Below are 22,694 nucleotides of genomic sequence, written 5' to 3' on the forward strand. Positions count from 1 at the left end.
TATGTATGGGCCACATGTGGGGCAGGCTCTGAATGGGTGTTCCTTCAGTCTCTGTTTTAATCTTTGCCTCTCCCTTCCCTGCCAAGGGTATTCTTTTTCCTCATTTAAAGAAGGAGTGAAGCATTCACATTTTGATCATCCGTCTTGAGTTTCGTTTGTTCTAGGGATCAAGGGTAATTCAAGCATTAGGGCTAATAGCCACTTATCAATGAGTGCATACCATGTATGTCTTTCTGTGATTGGGTTAGCTCACTCAGGATGATATTTTCCAGTTCCAACCATTTGCCTACGAATTTCATAAACTCGTTGTTTTTGATAGCTGAGTAATATTCCATTGTGTAGATGTACCACATTTTCTGTATCCATTCCTCTGTTGAAGGGCATCTGGGTTCTTTCCATTTTCTGGCTATTATAAATAAGGCTGCGATGAACATAGTGGAGCACGTGTCTCTTTTATATGTTGAGGCATCTTTTGGGTATATGCCCAAGAGAGGTATAGCTGGATCCTCAGGCAGTTCAATGTCCAATTTTCTGAGGAACCTCCAGACTGATTTCCAGAATGGTTTTACCAATCTGTAATCCCACCAACAATGGAGGAGTGTTCCTCTTTCTCCACATCCTCGCCAGCATCTGCTGTCACCTGAGTTTTTGATCTTAGCCTTTCTCACTGGTGTGAGGTGAAATCTCAGGGTTGTTTTGATTTGCATTTCCCTTATGACTAAAGATGTTGAACATCTCTTTAGGTGTTTCTCGCCATTCGGCATTCCTCAGCTGTGAATTCTTTGTTTAGCTCTGAACCCCATTTTTTAATAGGGTTATTTGTTTCCCTGCGGTCTAACTTCTTGAGTTCTTTGTATATTTTGGAAATAAGGCCTCTATCTGTTGTAGGATTGGTAAAGATCTTTTCCCAATCTGTTGGTTGCCGTTTTGTCCTAACCACAGTGTCCTTTGCCTTACAGAAGCTTTGCAGTTTTATGAGATCCCATTTGTCGATTCTTGATCTTAGAGCATAAGCCATAGGTGTTTTGTTCAGGAAATTTTTTCCAGTGCCCATGTGTTCCAGATGCTTCCCTAGTTTTTCTTCTATTAGTTTGAGTGTGTCTGGTTTGATGTGGAGGTCCTTGATCCACTTGGACTTAAGCTTTGTACAGGGTGATAAGCATGGATCGATCTGCATTCTTCTACATGTTGACCTCCAGTTGAACCAGCACCATTTGCTGAAAATGCTATCTTTTTTCCATTGGATGGTTTTGGCTCCTTTGTCAAAAATCAAGTGACCATAGGTGTGTGGGTTCATTTCTGGGTCTTCAATTCTATTCCATTGGTCTATCTGTCTGTCTCTGTACTAATACCATGCAGTTTTTATCACTATTGCTCTGTAATACTGCTTGAGTTCAGGGATAGTGATTCCCCCTGAAGTCCTTTTATTTTTGAGGATAGCTTTAGCTATCCTGGGTTTTTTGTTATTCCAGATGAATTTGCAAATTGTTTTGTCTAACTCTTCGAAGAATTGGATTGGTATTTTGATGGGGATTGCATTGAATCTGTACATTGCTTTTGGTAAAATGGCCATTTTTACTATATTAATCCTGCCAATCCATGAGCATGGGAGATCTTTCCATCTTTGGAGGTCTTCTTCAATTTCTTTCCTCAGTGTCTTGAAGTTCTTATTGAACAGATCTTTTACTTGCTTGGTTAAAGTCACACCGAGGTACTTTATATTATTTGGGTCTATTATGAAGGGTGTCGTTTCCCTAATTTCTTTCTCGGCTTGTTTCTCTTTTGTATAGAGGAAGGCAACTGATTTATTTGAGTTAATTTTATACCCAGCCACTTTGCTGAAGTTGTTTATCAGCTTTAGTAGTTCTCTGGTGGAACTTTTGGGATCACTTAAATATACTATCATGTCATCTGCAAATAGTGATAATTTGACCTCTTCTTTTCCGATCTGTATCCCCTTGATCTCCTTTTCTTGTCTGATTGCTCTGGCTAGAACTTCAAGAACTATATTGAATAAGTAGTGAGAGAGTGGGCAGCCTTGTCTAGTCCCTGATTTTAGTGGGATTGCTTCAAGTTTCTCTCCATTTAGTTTAATGTTAGCAACTGGTTTGCTGTATATGGCTTTTACTATGTTTAGGTATGGGCCTTGAATTCCTATTCTTTCCAGGACTTTTATCATGAAGGGGTGTTGAATTTTGTCAAATGCTTTCTCAGCATCTAATGAAATGATCATGTGGTTCTGTTCTTTCAGTTTGTTTATATAATGGATCACGTTGATGGTTTTCCGTATATTAAACCATCCCTGCATGCCTGGGATGAAGCCTACTTGATCATGGTGGATGATTGTTTTGATGTGCTCTTGAATTCGGTTTGCCAGAATTTTATTGAGTATTTTTGCGTCGATATTCATAAGGGAAATTGGTCTGAAGTTCTCTTTCTTTGTTGTGTCTTTGTGTGGTTTAGGTATAAGAGTAATTGTGGTTTCATAGAAGGAATTCGGTAGGGCTCCATCTGTTTCAATTTTGTGGAATAGTTTGGATAATATTGGTATGAGGTCTTCTATGAAGGTTTGATAGAATTCTGCACTAAACCCGTCTGGACCTGGGCTCTTTTTGGTTGGGAGACCTTTAATGACTGCTTCTATTTCCTTAGGAGTTATGGGGTTGTTTAACTGGTTTATCTGTTCCTGATTTAACTTCGATACCGGTATCTGTCTAGGAAATTGTCCATTTCCTGAAGATTTTCAAATTTTGTTGAATATAGGTTTTTATAGTAAGATCTGATGATTTTTTGAATTTCCTCTGAATCTGTAGTTATGTCTCCCTTTTCATTTCTGATTTTGTTAATTTGGAAACACTCTCTGTGTCGTCTCGTTAGTCTGGCTAAGGGTTTATCTATCTTGTTGATTTTCTCAAAGAACCAACTTTTGGTTCTGTTGATTCTTTCTATGGTCCTTTTTGTTTCTACTTGGTTGATTTCAGCTCTGAGTTTGATTATTTCCTGCCTTCTACTCCTCCTGGGTGTATTTGCTTCTTTTTGTTCTAGAGCTTTTAGGTGTGCTGTCAAGCTGCTGACATATGCTCTTTCCTGTTTCTTTCTGCAGGCACTGAGCGCTATGAGTTTTCCTCTTAGCACAGCTTTCATTGTGTCCCATAAGTTTGAGTATGTTGTATCTTCATTTTCATTAAATTCTAAAAAGTTTTTAATTTCTTTCTTTATTTCTTCCTTGACCAGGTTATCATTGAGTAGAGCATTGTTCAATTTCCACGTATATGTGGGCATTCTTCCCTTATTGTTATTGAAGACCAGTTTTAGGCCGTGGTGGTCCGATAGCACGCATGGGATTATTTCTATCTTTCTGTACCTGTTGAGGCCCGTTTTTTGACCAATTATATGGTCAATTTTGGAGAAAGTACCATGAGGAGCTGAGAAGAAGGTATATCCTTTTGCTTTAGGATAGAATGTTCTATAAATATCCGTTAAGTCCATTTGGCTCATGACTTCTCTAAGTCTGTCGACATCACTGTTTAATTTCTGTTTCCATGATCTGTCCATTGATGAGAGTGGGGTGTTGAAATCTCCCACTATTATTGTGTGAGGTGCAATGTGTGTTTTGAGCTTTAGTAAGGTTTCTTTTACGTATGTAGGTGCCCTTGTATTTGGGGCATAGATATTTAGGATTGAGAGTTCATCTTGGTGGATTTTTCCTTTGATGAATATGAAGTGTCCTTCCTTATCTTTTTTGATGACTTTTAGTTGGAAATTGATTTTATTTGATATTAGAATGGCTACTCCAGCTTGCTTCTTCTGACCATTTGCTTGGAAAGTTGTTTTCCAGCCTTTCACTCTGAGGTAGTGTCTGTCTTTGTGTCTGAGGTGTGTTTCCTGTAGGCAGCAGAATGCAGGGTCCTCATTGCGTATCCAGTTTGTTATTCTATGTCTTTTTATTGGGGAGTTGAGGCCATTGATATTGAGAGATATTAAGGAATAGTGATTATTGCTTCCCGTTATATTCATATTTGGATGTGAGGTTATGTTTGTGTGCTTTCATTCTCTTTGTTTTGTTGCCAAGACGATTAGTTTCTTGCTTCTTCTAGGGTATAGCTTGCCTCCTTATGTTGGGCTTTACCATTTATTATCCTTTGTAGTGCTGGATTTGTAGAAAGATATTGTGTATATTTGGTTTTGTCATGGAATATCTTGGTTTCTCCATCAATGTTAATTGAGAGTTTTGCTGGATACAGTAACCTGGGCTGGCATTTGTGTTCTCTTAGGGTCTGTATGACCTCAGTCCAGGATCTTCTGGCCTTCATAGTTTCTGGCGAGAAGTCTGGTGTGATTCTGATAGGTCTCCCTTTATATGTTACTTGACCTTTTTCCCTTACTGCTTTTAATATTCTTTCTTTATTTTGTGCGTTTGGTGTTTTGACAATTATGTGACGGGAGGTGTTTCTTTTCTGGTCCAATCTATTTGGAGTTCTGTAGGCTTCTTGTATGTCTATGGGTATCTCGTTTTTTAGGTTAGGGAAGTTTTCTTCTATGATTTTTTGAAGATATTTACTGGTCCTATAGAGGGAGTCTTCACTCTCTTCTATACCTATTATCCTTAGGTTTGATCTTCTCATTGAATCCTGGATTTCCTGTATGTTTTGGACCAGTAGCTTTTTCCGCTTTACATTATCTTTGACAGTTGAGTCAATGATTTCTATGGAATCTTCTGCTCCTGAGATTCTCTCTTCCATCTCTTGTATTCTGTTGGTGAAGCTTGTATCTACAGCTCCTTGTCTCTTCTTTTGGTTTTCTATATCCAGGGTTGTTTCTATGTGTTCTTTCTTGATTGCTTCTATTTCCATTTTTAATTCCTTCAACTGTTTGATTGTGTTTTCCTGGAATTCTTTCAGGGATTTTTGTGTCTCCTCTCTATGGGATTCTACTTGTTTATTTATGTTTTCCTGGAATTCTTTCAGGGATTTTTGCGACTCTTTCAGGCATTTTTGCGATTCCTCTCTGTAGGCTTCTACTTGTTCTCTAAGGGAGTTCTTCACGTCTTTCTTGAAGTCCTCCAGCATCATGATTAAAAATGATTTTGAAACTAGATCTTGCTTTTCTGGTGTGTTTGGATATTCCATGTTTGTTTTGATGGGAGAATTGGGCTCCGATGGTGCCATGTAGTCTTGGTTTCTGTTGCTTGGGTTCCTGCGCTTGCCTCTCGCCATCAGATTATCTCTAGTGTTACTTTGTTCTGCTATTTCTGACAGTGGCTAGACTGTCCTGTAAGCCTGTGTGTCAGGAGTGCTGTAGACCTGTTTTCCTCTCTTTCAGTCAGTTATGGGGACAGAGTGTTCTGCTTTCGGGCGTGTAGTTTTTCCTCTCTACAGGTCTTCAGCTGTTCCTGTGGGCCTGTGTCTTGAGTTCACCAGGCAGCTTTCTTGCAGCAGAAAAGTTGGTCTTACCTGTGGTCCCGAGGCTCAAGTTCGCTCGTGGGGTGCTGCCCACGGGCTCTCTGCAGCGGCAGCAACCAGGAAGACCTGTGCCGCCCCTTCCGGGAGCTTCAGTGCACCAGGGTTCCAGATGGTCTTTGGCTTTTTCCTCTGGCGTCCGAGATGTGTGTGCAGGGAGCAGTCTCTTCTGGTTTCCCAGGCTTGTCTGCCTCTCTGAAGGTTCAGCTCTCCCTCCCACGGGATTTGGGTGCAGAGAACTCTTTATCTGGTCAGGTTCCGGCGGTGTCTCAGGCAGGTGTCCTGGCGCTCCTGGGCCCTCCTCCACCATCTCTTCTATTTTTAAAGATTTATTTATTTATTTTATGTATGTGAGTACACTGTAGCTGCCCTCAGACACAGCAGAAGAGGGCATCAGACCTCATATCAGATAGTTGTGAGTCACCATGTGGTTGCTGGGAATTGAACTCAGGACCTCTGGAAGGGCAGTCAGTGCTCTTAACCACTGAGCCATCTCTCCAGCCCCATTACTATCACCTCTAACAAATACAAATGCAATGAGAAACAATTTCGAATCCCTCAGTTGAAAGTCTGCAGTGTGTCACTTCGTAAAGAAGTTCATTAAGCTGATGACTTCCATATACATTGGACTGGTCCAGGAGTAAGAAACTATAAGTAATCTATGGCTTCAGGATCATAGACAAGGTCATAAGATGTGGCATTAGGGCATAAGGTGAAGCCTCTAAAGAATGGTAGGGGGAGATGGTGGTGTAATGTTACTGATGTTTTCCTAAAGAGATAAGAATAAAACATGAGTAACCAAATGAGGTGGGAATATGGGTTTTTCATTTATATATTAATTAGAATAAGAATTAAACATGGTCTGGACAAGTTCAGTTTTCATCTTATTTCTATGTTTAACATTTTGGAAGAGGAAGTTGGTCACAGAAGTCTGATTCACCCTAGCAACATGACTATTCCTCATAAAGGCCTGGGAACATTTCCAAACTGTATGTCTTCAAAAGCCACTGTGACTTCTTGAATGAATGCTGGTCTCTGATGTATTTTCTATCCATGAGTGTTGTCTCTGATTGCTCTAGGAATTTTGCAAACTTCTTTTCTCTGGGCCCCTTCTCCATTCCACAAAGAGTCAGATTTAGCTACATGAAAAAGTAAAAGGGTAAGAATCCATTCATTAGCTTCTTTCAAACTCTACCCTCCCCTAAGTACAGTAATGCTATTGGTGGTGATAATCAGTCACCGCTGTAAGACAATGAGAAAACTGGTCCTACAGAGGTTCCTGGTAATTACTGCGTTTAATGAGGTACTGGACTCCTTTGGGATGCGGAGCCTCTTAGGCACAGGGATGAGTAGAAGAGGGTATGAGAGAAACAGAGGAGCATACTTAAGGGATGGTTGTAGGATGTGTTTTGACCTGTGTCTACAGTGACTAAAGAAGAGCAGTAACTTTTACCCTTGCACTCCGAGTAAAGTGATCTGTCTCCTTAAGGTCTTCCAGGCTGAGAGTATTGGTTTTATGTTACACTGGACACATTTTCAGGTATCATAAAATTATTCATTGCTATTTCTTCCCCATGAAGACTTTGCTATTATCGAAGGATTTTGTTTCATGGACACCATATATAGTGAGCACCAATTATAACTAATAATGACAGACTTCTTTACAATTACTTCTTATGCAATGTTCTCAAAGATCATATGATTGCAACAAAATTGTTTGTCTGGGTTTTCGAGGATGGGACTCACTTTGTTGCCTAAGGGTACTTTGAATCCAAAGTGATCTTATGCCTTCAGCTACTGTGATCCTCAGCCGGAATTACAGTTGTATAATTCTGCGCCCAGCCTGCAGGTTCTTAAGTCAAATTTAATATACTTTCTGTGGTCCTTAATTCTTCTTTAATATGCCTACACCTATGAAGATTTAGTAAACTATAGACAAGTTGAAAGATCCAAGATCATAATTTATCTGACAAAGCTAAACCTTTATGCTTAGTAGTAATAGATGCAATTGTTCTTTAATATAATCCACTGACCATGCTACTGGCATCATCTGTGTGTGCATTTGTCATGTAGAATCTGAACTACAGAGGCATAATCTGGTCTCTGTGCAATTTCAGACAAGAGATTTGAGATTTATAAAAATATCTGAATGGGTCAGAAGTGCAGTGTCCTATAGTATTGGTGAGTAAAAATTATTTCCTTACACTTTAATTCAGAGAGTGACATTGAAGTTGATGTGGGAAAACAAATAGGATTAATTTATTTTATATATCATTGTAAATATTAAAAAAAACATGTACTTGTCTCAAAATCTCCGGTGGTCTTCCTTTCATGTTTATGCTATTGTTTGAAGGGCTTCCTGCATACTTAATATTAGAAACACTTCATGAGAAATTCTTGTGTGCTTTCCAGATCAAACTTGTATATTTGACAGCTGAAACAGATAGGAACTCATTAGAGGTCATCAGTAGAGATGAGTCCAGGTGAGGTCTCTGGTTTCTGATTACATCATCCTATATAAGATATGGGTCCCAGTCATTCACAGAGCAAAAAGAACTTCAGAAACTGTGTGATTTTCCTACATATATCTTCATTTGATAACACTCAGATATACAAACAGTGAACATCATAAACATTATAAACAGAATGAAGCATTTGATTTTGTCTCATATAGTCTCTTTATCTCTTTGTCTCCCACTGTCTCTCCCTCTTTCTTTCCCTCTCTTCCTCAGTCCTTCTCTTCCTCTCTAATTTTCATTTGCTTTTTGGGGGCAATGTTTCTCTTTCTCTGCTTGATGCTAGCTGTCAAATGCTATACTTGGGACATGCTAGGCAAGTGCCATACCATCGAGCTACATTTCCAGCCCTCCCACATCTCGTAAGAATCCTCCTCTGCTCCCTTTGTCAGAAAAGAGACATCTTGAGTATTATTCAAAAAGGTTTCCCAGAAGAAATATAATAGTGGGGGGTGTTCTTGATTGGATCAATTCAGTATCTTTAGGGCCAGTCAGCAGAGTGGAGTCCCTGAAAATATGAGAGGATGAAGTTTATAGTCCAGTCTGGAGGCAAAATTCTTCAAGAGAGTGCACTTTCTTCTGATATCCTTCAATATGAGTCTCATTACAGCATGAACAGTAATCTTCTTTATTCAAATATGCTGACTAAATTATTGACAATGTTGAAATGAAACTTTAGAGAAACATTAAAATTTACATATCTCAAAATCAGTATTTTTAAGTATCTAATGAGCTAGACAACATTGGATAGTTGTAGAAGAGAAGGCCCCAGATATTTTGAAACAAATACATCCTTCGTTTTATATTTTCAATAATTTATAAAAATAATCATCACATTCATTTCCCTACATTAATCTCAATGACATTCAAATCTGAAGCATAAAAATGTTCTTCTTAGTAACCAACATTACAGAAAAATCATACATCTGACCTACCCGTATAATTTTTGTGCATATACAATTTTTGTCTGAAATTCATTACAGAATTTCAGGTTTTTCACACTAAATTGTTATGTAGTAAGTTTATATACTCAAAATATTTTAAAAGTGTATCTATTCTATTTGAAATAAAAATTTTATGTCTTTAACATTAGATGAAACATTAAATCATTAACATTAAGTGAACATTGAATCATGAAGGATACACTGGGTGAAGAAATCACAGACTACAGAGAATGATAGTAATGAGAACTGGCAAGTTTTGAAAACTGTGGATAAAATACTGTGACTTCCAACAAAGGCTTTGTTGCACAGTAAAATAAAACGGTGAGGCTGTGTACATGCTAAAATGTATGCCTTTTTCTTAAGAGCAATGATAATCCCCCGAAGCAATAATCAGGAAAAATTCAAATTATCATCTCAGAACACAACTGTATGGATAAAACATGTTGAAAAGGGGTTTGCCAACACAGACATTGACATAAAGGAAATATCTGCCTTGATATTCCAGGAGACAGAAGATGCCACATTACTCTGTGAATATGGCCTTTTGGTAAGATGCGAAGGAACAGCAAGTGAACACACAGGAAAACCTATCAGATGTCCTAGACTGAAGGTACAACAAACAAGTGAATTCAATAAAATTCATGTTTCTGATGTTATTTGGAATTCCTTTTGCTCAACTATAAAAGCAGTGGGGATAGGAGGTCTTGATTGAGCTAAGCGACACCATTAAGATGTATTTGAAATCTCTTGAACTTCAGAAAAGATAATTAGTTATCAATGCAAAGCAGAATCTACAGGCGAAAGACTATTGGCAATGAGCTTATACATAGAATTTTGAGAGTATGTGGCTCAGAAAACATCTCTCAGACCATGGCCATGTGAGATACTAATAGAAGAAAAAGTTAACTACTGTTGTTTAATATTCATAAAATAATAGTGAAAAATCGGGACAGGTAAGAGGAAAAAAATGTTGAACTGTATCTCAGAAACAAATATACAAAATGTTTATGGGGTAATGAGCACTGCAGCATAATAGAAAAATGAAATATTCAATCATCAGTATTATAGAATCAACAAACATTTGGAATATATATGCAATTACTGTGATGATTGAGGAATTAATATTTTTGACCGCATAACAGATGATTAACAAGAACACATGATCACGTTTACTTTAAAAGCTGATATATTTTCTCTTAAAGGTACCATAGACACCATGACAGAAAGGAACCAAACCGTCATCTCCCAGTTCCTTCTCCTGGGCCTGCCCATGCCCCCAGAGCACCAGCATGTGTTCTACGCCCTGTTCCTGGCCATGTACCTCACCACCATCCTGGGGAACCTCATTATCATCATCCTCATTCTATTGGACTCCCATCTCCACACACCCATGTACTTGTTTCTCAGCAACTTGTCCTTCTCTGACCTCTGCTTTTCCTCTGTCACAATGCCAAAGTTGCTGCAGAATATGCAGAGCCAGGTACCATCCATCCCCTATTCAGGATGCCTGGCACAAATATACTTCTTTCTGTTTTTTGGAGACCTCGGGAACTTCCTGCTTGTGGCCATGGCCTATGACCGCTATGTGGCCATCTGCTTCCCCCTTCATTACATGAGCATCATGAGCCCCAAGCTCTGTGTGAGTCTGGTGGTGCTGTCCTGGGTGCTGACTACCTTCCATGCCATGCTGCATACCTTGCTCATGGCCAGATTGTCATTCTGTGCGGACAATGTGATCCCCCACTTTTTCTGTGACATGTCTGCTCTGCTGAAGCTGGCCTGCTCTGACACACGTGTTAATGAGGTTGTGATATTTATTGTGGTCATCCTCTTTCTTGTCCTTCCATTTGCCCTCATTATCATGTCCTATGTAAGAATTGTGTCTTCCATTCTCAAGGTCCCTTCTTCTCAAGGTATCTACAAAGCCTTTTCCACATGTGGATCTCACCTGTCTGTAGTGTCACTGTTCTATGGGACAGTCATTGGTCTCTATTTATGTCCTTCCAGTAACAATTCTACTGTGAAGGAGACTGTCATGTCTTTGATGTACACAGTGGTGACTCCCATGCTGAACCCCTTTATCTACAGCCTGAGGAATAGAGATATAAAGGGAGCAATGGAAAGAATCTTTTGCAAAAGAAAAATTCAACTAAACCTATAATGATAAAAATTGAAATTTTAACATAATTTCATTCTATAAACATATTAATGTGAATATTTTGTAGAATTTTTCACCATGAAAGCCCACAAGCTATACTAATGGTCCACTATATTAAGAAGTTAAGTAGTTTAACAAGGAGACTGGGTCTAAGGGACCTGATCTACCTTTCTCTTTGTCTTGCCTGTCTTTGTTCCTGGAAAATTATAGTGTAGATGTATTACAATGCTAGACTCTTGCTCCTTCTGATATGAACTTATTTTCAGATTTTAGCATTTGTTCAAACTTCTGCTTTTTATCTATCTCTATCTGCTTGGAGCCAAAGGTTCTTCTTTCTGACTCTCTCTTGAAGGTAGCGAAGGGGGAAGAGCATCAGTGGGGTGCAAGGCTTGGTCTTCTGAGATACTTAGGATTGCTGTTTAATAAGAAAATGTTTACCTATCTATGTCTAAGTCATTTTGCTGCAGTAGCTGACCCATTTGTCTGAGTTCCTCTGAGACCAGAAAACTGCAGCCTCTGGCATTTAACAGCTCATAGTAAAACAGTGGGGAATTAAGAAAAGTAGACATTGTTCTAAGTCTGCAGGAACTGTGTGGCTCTAACTCCCAGACTGCTAGTTGAAGTCACAGGAAGAAAAAGGGACACTTTGAAAAGTGGGGAGGGGATTGTTTGTTTTGGGTTGATCTTAACAGTAAATAATTTTATTAAAAGTATAATGATACATACAAGTTTATGCATTTTGTATATTTCCCCTAAATATAGATAGTTCTATATCTAAAATGTTTTCTAAGAATTGTTCCTGTCTGAAGGAACTGCATGAAGAAAAATGGAGAAAAGCTTGAAAGCAAAGAAGTCCAGTAACAGTCCCAAATTGGGATCCAGCTCAAGGGGAGGCCCCAAGGCCTGGCACTATTACTGATGCTATGATGTGTTCCAAACAGGGGCCTATCATGGCTTCCCTCCAAAAGGCCCAACAAGCAGCTGAAAGAATCAGATGCAGATATTTACACCCAACCAATGGACAGAAGCTGGTGACACCCGTGGTTGAATTAGGAAAAACCTGGAAGAAGTTGAGGAGGGTGACCCCATAAGAAGATTAGCAACCTCAACTAATATGGACCTCCGGGATCTCTCAGTCACTGAGCCACCAACCAGGCAGCATACACCAGCTGATATGAGGCCCCCTACACATACAGCAGAGGAATACCTGGTCTGGCTTCAGTGAGAGAAGATGCACCTAACCCTCGAGAGACTTGGGGCCCCAGGAAGTAGGGAGGTCTGGTGGTAGGGAGACATCCTTCTTGGAGATGGGGGAGGGAGGATACATGGGAAGGGGTGTGGTCAGGGGGTATAGACTGGGAGGAGGATGAAGTCTGGACTGTACAAAGGATTAAAGAAGAAAAAGAAAAGATCTCCAAAAATGTTCTCTCTGCTCTCTTCTCCTAATCTTGCTCTCATGTACTCTAAGTTGTAAATGCTTGTTTTCTAACTCAGAAATTAACTGGAAAACTGGCAGAGTTTTAATTGCAGTTTTGACATCAGGAAGGACTTCATAACCGTTCTGTTATAAAAAGAAATATTGGTCACCTTCTAGTCACTCACCATGAGGGGCTGATTGAGGGTTGACCCCAATAAGCTGGAAAAATGAATCTCTTGCATTTGTATCAAACTCCATTTTTGTGTCTCACTTGGGGTTGTCTCCCAGTAGTTAAGACTCATTTCGAGCCTTACATTTGATGCGTTGACCAGGAAGCCTGACCCCCTATGTGGTCACAAGGAATGGTAGTTGGAGGAACAGCTTGAGCTTGATGTCAGGTACCACAGTTGTCTGTATCTCTATTATCTGTATCCATGTTTTCTGTCTTGCTTTTGGTTTGCTCATGAGTATCTGTAAAGTTTAGAGAGCCTCTGGTCTGGTACAGTCAAGTTGTGGCTGGCAGACATGCCTTAAGGTCATGACTTGGTGAGTCTGGAGGATGCTTCAGCCCGCCCCTACTTAAGGGAGTTGGGAGGACTCTGCTCCTTTTGGAACCTGTTAGACTCGATACCAGTGTAAGCTGGCTGAGTCACCTGTTGCACTCTACATCAGTGTAAGGCTGAGTTACCCGATTACCTGGTGTCTGTGCCCATGGCAGCGGTGAATTGTCTCTGTGTTGATTGTCTTTCTCTTTGCTTTTGGACTTCAGTATCGGCAGGAGCCAACAAAGTCTTGTTCTGTGCCCATGGCAGGGGTGAATTGTCTGTGTCTTGATTGTCTTTCTCTTTTTTTTGGACTTGAACTTCAACTGACATTATTTTTGGACATGGGACAAACTGAATCTAACCCCATTAAACATCCTAGTTAGCCACTAGACAGAAATTAGGGAAAGAGGAGAAAACTTGTCAATAGTAGTAAAGAAGGGCAGATTAGTTACTCTCTGCTCCTTTGAATGGCCCACTTTTAGAATATGGTGGCCACCCGTAGGGACCCTTGATTTGCAATTGATCAAAGCAGTAAAGGAAAGACTCTTTAGACCAGGATCCCTCAGGCACCCAGACCAAGTGCCCTATGTAGTTACCTGAAAGGATCTAGTGGAGGACACCCCCCCCTCCCCATCCTTCTTGGATAAAAGATTTTTGGCTCTAAGACTCTCACAGGTCTTAGCCATGAATGAGAATAACCCTGTAGAGACCAATGAGTCTGTAAAAACAACATCCTCCAGGACCCTTCCACAGTGGATCTGATACTGTTGGATCCTCCACCCTCTTATCCCTCTACCATGGTCCCAGTTCCCATGGCCCCTCCTCAAGGATCTCCCTTGAGCCCTCATCCAGCATCCCTTTACCCCCCTCCTCTGGCCCCAACAAGGGAGAGGGTGGGAAGGGGCCCTCAGAACCAGGACTTACCATGGGGACCAGAAGCAAAAGGGCCACTTCACCCAATGTAACAGTGGTCCTCCCCCTCTGAGCCTACAGGCCCATAGATGAGGATTGCAATCAGGCTATGCAATACTGACCTTTCATTTTGCCTGACTTGTACTGATATCCAACAACTCATGAGAGTGTCCTTCATTACCAAAGAGCAAGAGAGGATAATGCAGGAAGCCATAAAGAATGTCCCCCTCAGACAAGGGGGCACCATCGATTGATCAGGCTGTCATCGACAACAGATATCCCCTGGCTAGACCTGACTGGGACTTTAATATGGCAGGAAGTAAGGAGTACCTGAAGGTCTACCACCAGATTCTGTTGGCAGATTTCAAGGGGGTCACAAGATGACCCACGAATTAAACCAAGGTACATGAGGTTAAGCATGAGGTTAAGCATGGACAAGTCTCCCTCAGCCTTTCTAGAGCGTCTCATGGAGCCATTCCACCAACATATACACTATGACCCCAGCATCAAGGAGCACAAAGCTACTGTGACAATGGCTTTTATAGACCTGGCTATAAAAGATCTATGTAGGGATATCAGGAAAAAGCTTCAGAGGCAGAGGGACTACAGGATAAGTTTTTGAGGGATTTAGTACAGGTTGCTGAGAAAGTCTACCATAACAGGAAGACAGAGAAGGAGCAGAGAAAGAGGAAGATGATGAAAGAGAGATGAAAAAAGAGAAGTGACAGAAAAGGAATTTATAGAGAATCTTGACTACAATAGTTAGGGAAAGCATAGAACAAAGACTCCAACCAAAGAGAGACAGAAAACCCCCTTGAAAAGGACCAGTGTGCATATTGTGAGGAGAGAGGTCACTGGGCCTGAGAGTTTCCCAACAAATAGAAGCCAGGGGCAGGAAATCCCAGGCCTTGGAAAAAGCACCTCCCCCAAATGTTGAAGGTGTTAGCCCTGAGGGAAGATAGCAACTAGGGAAGATAGCAACTACGGAAGACAGGGTTCAGACTCCCTTCCCTGAACACAGGGTAACCTTGGAAGTGGAAGGGAAACTCATCCAATTATTGGAGAATACTGGGGCCCAACACTCAGTCCTTCTCCAAGCTGATGGGCCAGTCTCCAGCAAAAAACTTGTGAGTTCAAGAGGCCACTGGGAATAAACAATATTCATAGACTACCTGAAAAATTGTGGACCTGGGCATGGGCCACGTATCCCAGTCATTTATGACTGCCCCTGTCCCTTGCTCAGGAGAGATTTGTTATCCAAGATGGGGGCTCAAAGCTACTTCCTTCCTGAGGGTCCTCAATTGAGGGGGCCTGCTGAAGAACCTGTCCAGGTCTTTAGCATTAGGCTGGAGAACAAATACATATTGTTTGAGACAAATACCCAAAAGACAGAAGATATTGCTTGGTGGCTAGAAAGGTTTCCTCTTACTTGGGCTGAAATGGCTGGGCTAGGTCATGCGTATCTGCAGGCTGTGGAACATAGTGGAACTTAAGACCCAGGCTGATTCTGCCTTGGTGTGCCAGTACCCAATGTCCGGGGAGGCATGAGGAAGAATTAAGCCACACATCCCCCAGCTCTTCCAGCATAGTGGGTTACATTTGGCCTGGAACACACCACTCCTGACAGTTAAGAAACCAGGCACTAACAATTATTGCTCAGTCCAGGACCTAAAAGAGGTAAACTATGGTAGAGTGGCTGACATCCACCCTATTGTGCCTAACCCCTACACTTTGTTGAGTTCTTTGTCACCTTCCAGAAATTGGTACACAGTTTTAGACTTGAAAGATGCTTTCTTCTGCCTGACCTTGGCACCCAAAGTTAAGGGTACTTCACCTTTGAATGGAAAGACCCAGAGGATGGGACCACCTATTGGCTGACATGGACTAGATTCTCCACCAGGTGGGCTCAATCAGCCACCTTGCTGCTCAATCCTGACTTGGAGCCACCACAACACAAGTGTCAAATAATGGCAGAAGCCCATGGGTAGAGGAACAACCTCTCAAACCAACCCCTTCCAGAAGCTGAGGCTACCTGGATTACAGACAGAAGCAGTTTTCTTCATGAAGTTCAGAGGTGCTGCTGTGGTGGACGACACAAATGTCAGATGGGCTGGCTGAACCTCTACCCCTCAGCATATTGGCGCAGTAAGGAGAGCTAATTTCCCTTGGAACTTGGGGCCAGCAAGAAAATTAACATCTACACAGATAACAGGTATGCCTTTGCCACAGCCCATGTTCCTTGAGCTATATACCGAGAGAGGACTGCTCATATCAGAGGGAATAAAATAAGAAACAGAAATCTTGGATCTCTGGCATGCCCTGATGAAGCCAGCAACTGTGAGTATTATTCATTGCCCAGGACATCAGAAGGGAAGAGACTCAGTGGCACAGGGCAATAACCAGGTAGATCAAGTGGCTTGAGAAGTGGTTATGCAGGAGCCTATCACAATTATTGGTCTGCAAGAGGCACCCGCTGGGAACCAGGATTGGACTAAGAGATGGCCTCACTTAGAATATACAATGGAAGAAAAGGCCCAAATTGCTTAGAAGAGGAAGGACAATGGCACACTCAAAAGGGGAAAACTATACTCCCCAGAAACAAACAACTCACTTGGCTAAATTCACAAATGGATTCATTTAAGGGATAAGAAGTTCATCCAAGCAGTCAAGGTGTATGTAATGGACCTTAGGTTTTTAGCCAGAGAGACAGTAGAACAGTGTAAGGTATGTCAGCAAGTAAATACTTATGCAGCCAAGAGCAAACAGGGCAAGAGACCTAGGGGAGAACGACCTGGAGTATATTGGGAGGTCATTTTCACAGAAGTTAAGTCAGGTAAATATGGTTAAAAATACTTCCTAGTATTTGTAGATACTTTCTCTAGATGGGTTGAGGCTTTCCCCACCAAGCAGGAAACAGCTACTGTGATTGCCAAGAAGATAATAGAAGAAATTTCCCCGAGGTTTGGAATGCCCAAGGTAATTGGATCGGACAACGGTCCTGCTTTTGTTTCTAAGGTAAGACAGGAATTGGCAAAGATATTGGAGACTAATTGGAAGCTTCATTGTACATACTGTCCCCAGAGCTTAAGGCAGGTAGAGAAAATGAACAGAACCCTAAAATAGACCGTAATTAAATTGGCATTGGAGACTGGTCCTGACTGGGTGGTGCTTCTTCCCCTGGCCCTGTTCTGAGCCTGAAACACCCCCTCCCATTTTAATCTGACCCCTTTTAAGATTCCGTTTGGTACCCCAACTTCCTTCGTGTCCACTAGGTCCTCCCTGGAGGTATTCCAACTCACTAACAGGAACCTCTTCTTGAGACTCCAAGCCTTTCAGTCAATACAACATCAGATTTGTCCCAAACTCTCTGCCTTATATGCTCCAGGAACACCAGAGACCCCTCACTGTTTCCAGACTGGCATTGGGCACAGTCACTGGAACCCTAGTGGAAGGGACCCTTCCTAGTGCTGTTAACCACTCCTATAGTCTTCAAGGTGGATGGTATTGCAGCCCTGGTACATGTGTCCCATGTGAAACCTGCAGACACCGCACTCCCCCATGTGCTGTTCCGTCAAACCTGGACTGTGGTTTCCACTGGAACTGGAGATGAGGTCGCCTTCCTGATGGCTTTCAAACCCCTCAACATCTGGTGGTCCGATGTCACTTTTGACCTGTGCTAGCTGGCAGAAGTACTTGACTTATGGGACAAGCCCACCCATGACAGGAGTACTAGTGGAAGCAAACTGCCCATATGGGAGAAAGGGGGCTCTGGGCTGGGGTGGAGGGAACAATAGGATGTGCATTACCTGCACATAGGTATCACCTGCAGGAGACCCCCACTTATGTTTGCCATCAAGATGAAAGAAACCAGGCAGAAGTTCACTGATGTGGGGGTCCATACCAGTTTTATTGTGCCACCTGGGGATGTGAGACTACAGGAAAATACCTACTGGAATCCCTCCTCCTGTTGGGACTTGATCACAGTAAAAAGAAATTATATCACTGAGGGGCCCTACCAGGAAGACCAAGGATATTGGGATACCTTCTGTACAAACGCCACCTACAACCCAATAATAATCAGATTCACTCAGAAAGGCAAAGAAGCAATGAGATGGCTAAAGAGAAAAACTTGGGGACTCAGGTTGTACAAAGTGTGGTATGATGGCCAAGGTAAGAGAAGAGCTAGCAAAACGAGAGAGAGAGAGAGAGAGAGAGAGAGAGAGAGAGAGAGAGAGAGAGAGAGAGAGAACAGAGTATGGAACACTGTACTTGGTTTAACTTGTCCCCTTGGCTAACCACCCTCATATTCACCTTGTTAAGACCCCTAATTGTTCTGATATTGTTGACCTTTGGACCCTGAATATTGAACAAGCTTATTTCCTTCATAAGAGAGAGAATAGGTGCCGTACAGCTTATAGTCCTGTGCCAACCATGTGAGACCCTGAAGACAGGACCTGAAGAATATGAGTTAGTTACCAGAGACCCCTGAGCGTAGCTACAAGATTGGAGCTTGTACAAGAAAAAGGGTGGAATGAAGGACCCCAAGGGCTTTTCCCAGCCTTATACCCACTGCCTCAGGTCAAGAGTAGGCCAAGTTCCATTCTCCACCCAGAGTTCCCTGGAGGAGCAGAAACATTCTTCAAAATAAAAAACTAAGAATGTACTGACTGTCACCTGATCTTCTGGTCCCAGATAGAATTTGAATGCATGTAATATGCTTGGTAGCCAATAGATTCAAAGGTCAATATACTTAGCCAATAATTTTAAACTCTAGCCTTGCTGATGTAACATGTATCCCTAAAAAGTATAAAAACTGCTTGTTATAGCCATTTGGGGTCACCTTCTAGGCACTCGCCAAGAGAGGCTGATTGAGGATAGACCCAAGGCTCCAGAAAAATAAACTTCTTGAGATTGCAGCAAAAAAAAGTCTTAACAATTTTAATATAATTTTTGGAATTCTTATAGAATCATCCTTAAGAACTAATAAATTATTTGTCTATATAGCATTTCTACAAGGCAGTACTTGTTCCACAGAAATCTGCTCAAAGGGGTGGACTAATACCTAATGATTGTTTTACATATTTATTTAATAATAACAGGAGACTTCATAAGATTCATAGGCAAATGGAATGAACTAGAAAATATCATCTATGAGTGACGTAACCCAATCATAGAAAAACACACTTGGTACGCACTCATTGATAAGTGGATATTAGTCCAAAAGCTCGAATCACCCAAGATACAATACACAGACCACATGAAGCTCAAGAAGAAGGATGACCAAAGCACAGATGCTGCAGTCCTTCTTAAAAGGGGGAACAAAAATATTCATAGGAGAGGATATGGAGGTAGAATTTGGAGCAGCGACTGAAGGAATGAACATTCAGAGCCTGCCCCACATGTGCTCCATATATACAGCCACCAAAACTAGATAAGATTCATGAAGCTAAGAAGGGCATGCTGACAGGAACCGCATGTAGATGTCTTCTGAGAGACACAGCCAGATATAGAGGCGAATGCTAACAGCAAACCACTGAACTGAGAATATGACCCCCATTGGAGGAAATAGATAAAGGATTGAAAGAGCTGAAGGGGCTTGCAACCCCATAATAACAATGCCAACCAACCAGAGCTCCCAGGAACTAAACCACTACCCAAAGACTATACATGGACTGACCCATGGCTCCAGCTGCATATGTATCAGAGGAAGGCTTTGCTTGGTACCAATGGAAGGAGAAGCCCTTGGTCCTGCCAAGGTTGGATGCCCAGTGTAGGGGAATGTCAGGGAATGGGGAGAGAGTGGATGGGGAGCGGTACACCCTTATAGAAGAAGGGGAAAGGGATGGGATAGGGGGCTTATGTCCAGGAAACTGGGAAAGGGAATAACATTTGAAATGTAAATAAAAAATATTCAATTAAAAAAAAAAGAAAAAAATTCACGTAGAATCAATAAAAAGTTTGTTTTTAAAGATTATTTTAGCCTTTACTGTAAAGGTAAAACCTCTCCTTTTTAGTGAATAACTACCATAGCCATTTTCTAAAATGACTAAATTTAAAACAAGACATCTTCTGTGTGTGTGTGTGTGTGTGTGTGTGTGTGTGTGTGCGTGTGCGTGTGCGTGCGCACATGTGTGTGATAAGTCCAGAAAAGGGAAAGAGATGCCCTGAAATATATATTGACATTTATAGGAAGTTGACTCATAAATTCATATCGTTGTTAGCATCATGTTTATATATCTTGAGGACAGATTTGTATAGACTTATGTTTTCCTCAGAAAATGGTACTTGGGAACACTTCCAAAGTATGTGTTTTCATGGTGATGTTCTCCCAACAGCAACTAAGATGTCTATACATTTTCATGTTCATAGGATCTTTTACATTATTAAGTTTAGCCCCTAATGTTCCTCAAAATACAGGCTCCAGCAACATCGATATGCAGCTCATCCCCTGGATAAGTTGTAAACTTCTGTCTATGTATCTCTCTTTTTCAACTTCCCTCCAAGTGTAGTAACACATAATCAATGACTGTAATCAGTCACAACTACAAGACTCCGAAAGGACTGGTCCTAGGAGAGTCCTGGATAATTACACTAATCGGCTGTTCAGGACCTGGATTCCTCTGGGATACGGAGCCTCTTAATCCCAGAGATAACTAGGAGGAGAGATAGGAAAAGGGATGGTGCATATCTAGGTGTTGACTAGAGACTATCATTTTCTGTGACCATCGTGAATAAAGGGAAACATGATATTATACCAGGGACTGTGTGTCAGCCTTAAATATTCTGGATGAGCTGAATGGGCAAACGAGCTGCTGTCTTACTGTACTTCCTAAGAGTTTCAATGTTCTGCAACTCATGAGTAGGAAGTATTTGTGGTATAGTCATTTCCTTCTTGTCATCTTCAGAGACTTTGCCACATGCTGGATGCATTTGATTAGTGGTACCATTTAAATTATTTTATTCGTGGTGTGGTTCCTTTTATTAATAACTGTGGAATTGTTCTCCCAATATCACACCCTTTCAACATTGTATCCCTGGGACAATAATGACTTCTTTTAACTTTGCTGTGGAGCATTAATAAACCTTAATCGGGGCTCCAATCAAGGACTTTAAATTCATCTGATGTGTCTCACTAATCTATGTTTTTTAGTGATAGTGTAAGTACTGACTACTCCAGCACCCAGGTTACATTGCCTGGTGTTTCATTTACAATATAGAATATGATCTGTAGAACTAGAATTCTGTGTTTTCACAGATTTCTAGGTGGTTTCTACTTAATGGAAACCACACTGTCTCCTTGGGGATTCGTATGTGCTGTCCTCATTGAGAATCGCTGGTTTGATGGCTGAAGAAGATACAAAGCCCACTGGATCATTGGGGGAAGCAATCACAGGTGAGTTCCCTGGTTTGTGACCTCTTCATATATTCCTATACTACATAGGTCCAATACTGCAAGGGGAGTCAAATTTTAAGAAACTATTTTTTACTCCATGTCAAGTCTGCTGTTTGTTCTAAATGCTAATGACATTGAAAACTACATTCAGACCTCCATTAAAATTGTATTTTACCAGAATCAGTATCAGAACTAAGTACATTCACTTATTAATCATGTCATGAAACCTTATATAGTGAAGCATGATTTTTCTCTACAGGTTTCTTCTCTCTATAATGTCAACATTCAATGTCCACATGTACCAACTGTGAACTCGGCTTCATTAAATATTCAGTGATAGCACTTTCAAGAAAAAGCTTCCAACATTCCCTAGAGCTCTTTCTCTACTTTCTTTCTCAACTTCAAGACATACTGGAGTTTGTTGGTGTTGTCTCAAAGCAAACAGGTGTGTGTGTGTGTGTGTGTGTGTGTGTGTGTCTGTGTGTGTGTGTATCTGTGTGTGTGTGTCTGTGAGTGTGTCTTTCTTGGGCTGGGAAATTGTTTTAAGACAACATGGTAGTTATAATCAATAGATGTCTGCAAGACAAGTCAGCAGATGAGTCCTTAGGCTGAGTAGAGGTTGCACATTCAAGCACAAGGCTTCTGGGGGCAGAATTTTTATTCACGAGATTGCAGTCTTTTCTCTTTCCTTCAAGTGACTGCATGAGGCTCATCACATTACAGCAGGTATTTTTCTCTACTTCAAGTCTACTGTTCCAAATACTAGTGACACTGAATGCTACATTCTTAACAACATTAGAACTAGTATTTCACCAAAATCAATGCCAGAGCTGAGTCCAATTCACACATAAGTTAGTCGTGACATGAATTATCATAGAATAAAGCATAAAAAATTTTATTCTGAGTCATCAGCATTATTGGACAGAGCAGCATATCAGATATCCCATATATTTTTTTTATAAATATAATAGCATTAGTCACATCGACAAGTGTCAAGAGTAGATCATTATCCAAATGATTGAGACTAGAGGTTAGGAATATGGGAAATTATGTTTTGAGGAAGGGCCATGCTGTGCTACCCTGGCTGGCCTGGGACTCTATGTAGACCAGAGTAGCCTCAACCCCACACAGAACTCCCTGCCTCTGCTCCCAGAGCACTAGTATTAAAGATATGTACCATCACACCCAGCCCTAGGGAAAGACTTGGTGTGGATATTAGTTCTCCTTCAGGGGTGGTCTGTAACGTTAACGTTTAAGAATCCTGTCTCAGACTAAAGCACAACCCACAAACATTTATGAACCCTGGTCATTCACAAGCACCATGCCATGTGCTGGCCCTGCTGCAAGATG

General features: G+C 41.2%; 1 protein-coding gene across 1 annotated transcript; it reads left to right on the top strand.

Annotated features, from left to right (window-relative positions):
* Positions 1 to 10,135: 10,135 nt before the first annotated feature.
* Or1e16 (olfactory receptor family 1 subfamily E member 16) lies at positions 10,136 to 11,080 on the top strand. Its single transcript, NM_001000026.1, is given in 1 exon segment — positions 10,136 to 11,080. A coding segment is annotated over 1 exon segment (945 nt).
* The last annotated feature ends 11,614 nt before the right edge of the window (positions 11,081 to 22,694 follow it).

Source organism: Rattus norvegicus, chromosome 10 (assembly GCF_021556685.1).
Source record: "Rattus norvegicus strain SHRSP/BbbUtx chromosome 10, alternate assembly SHRSP_T2T, whole genome shotgun sequence".
In the NCBI taxonomy this organism is placed as follows: domain Eukaryota; kingdom Metazoa; phylum Chordata; class Mammalia; order Rodentia; family Muridae; genus Rattus; species Rattus norvegicus.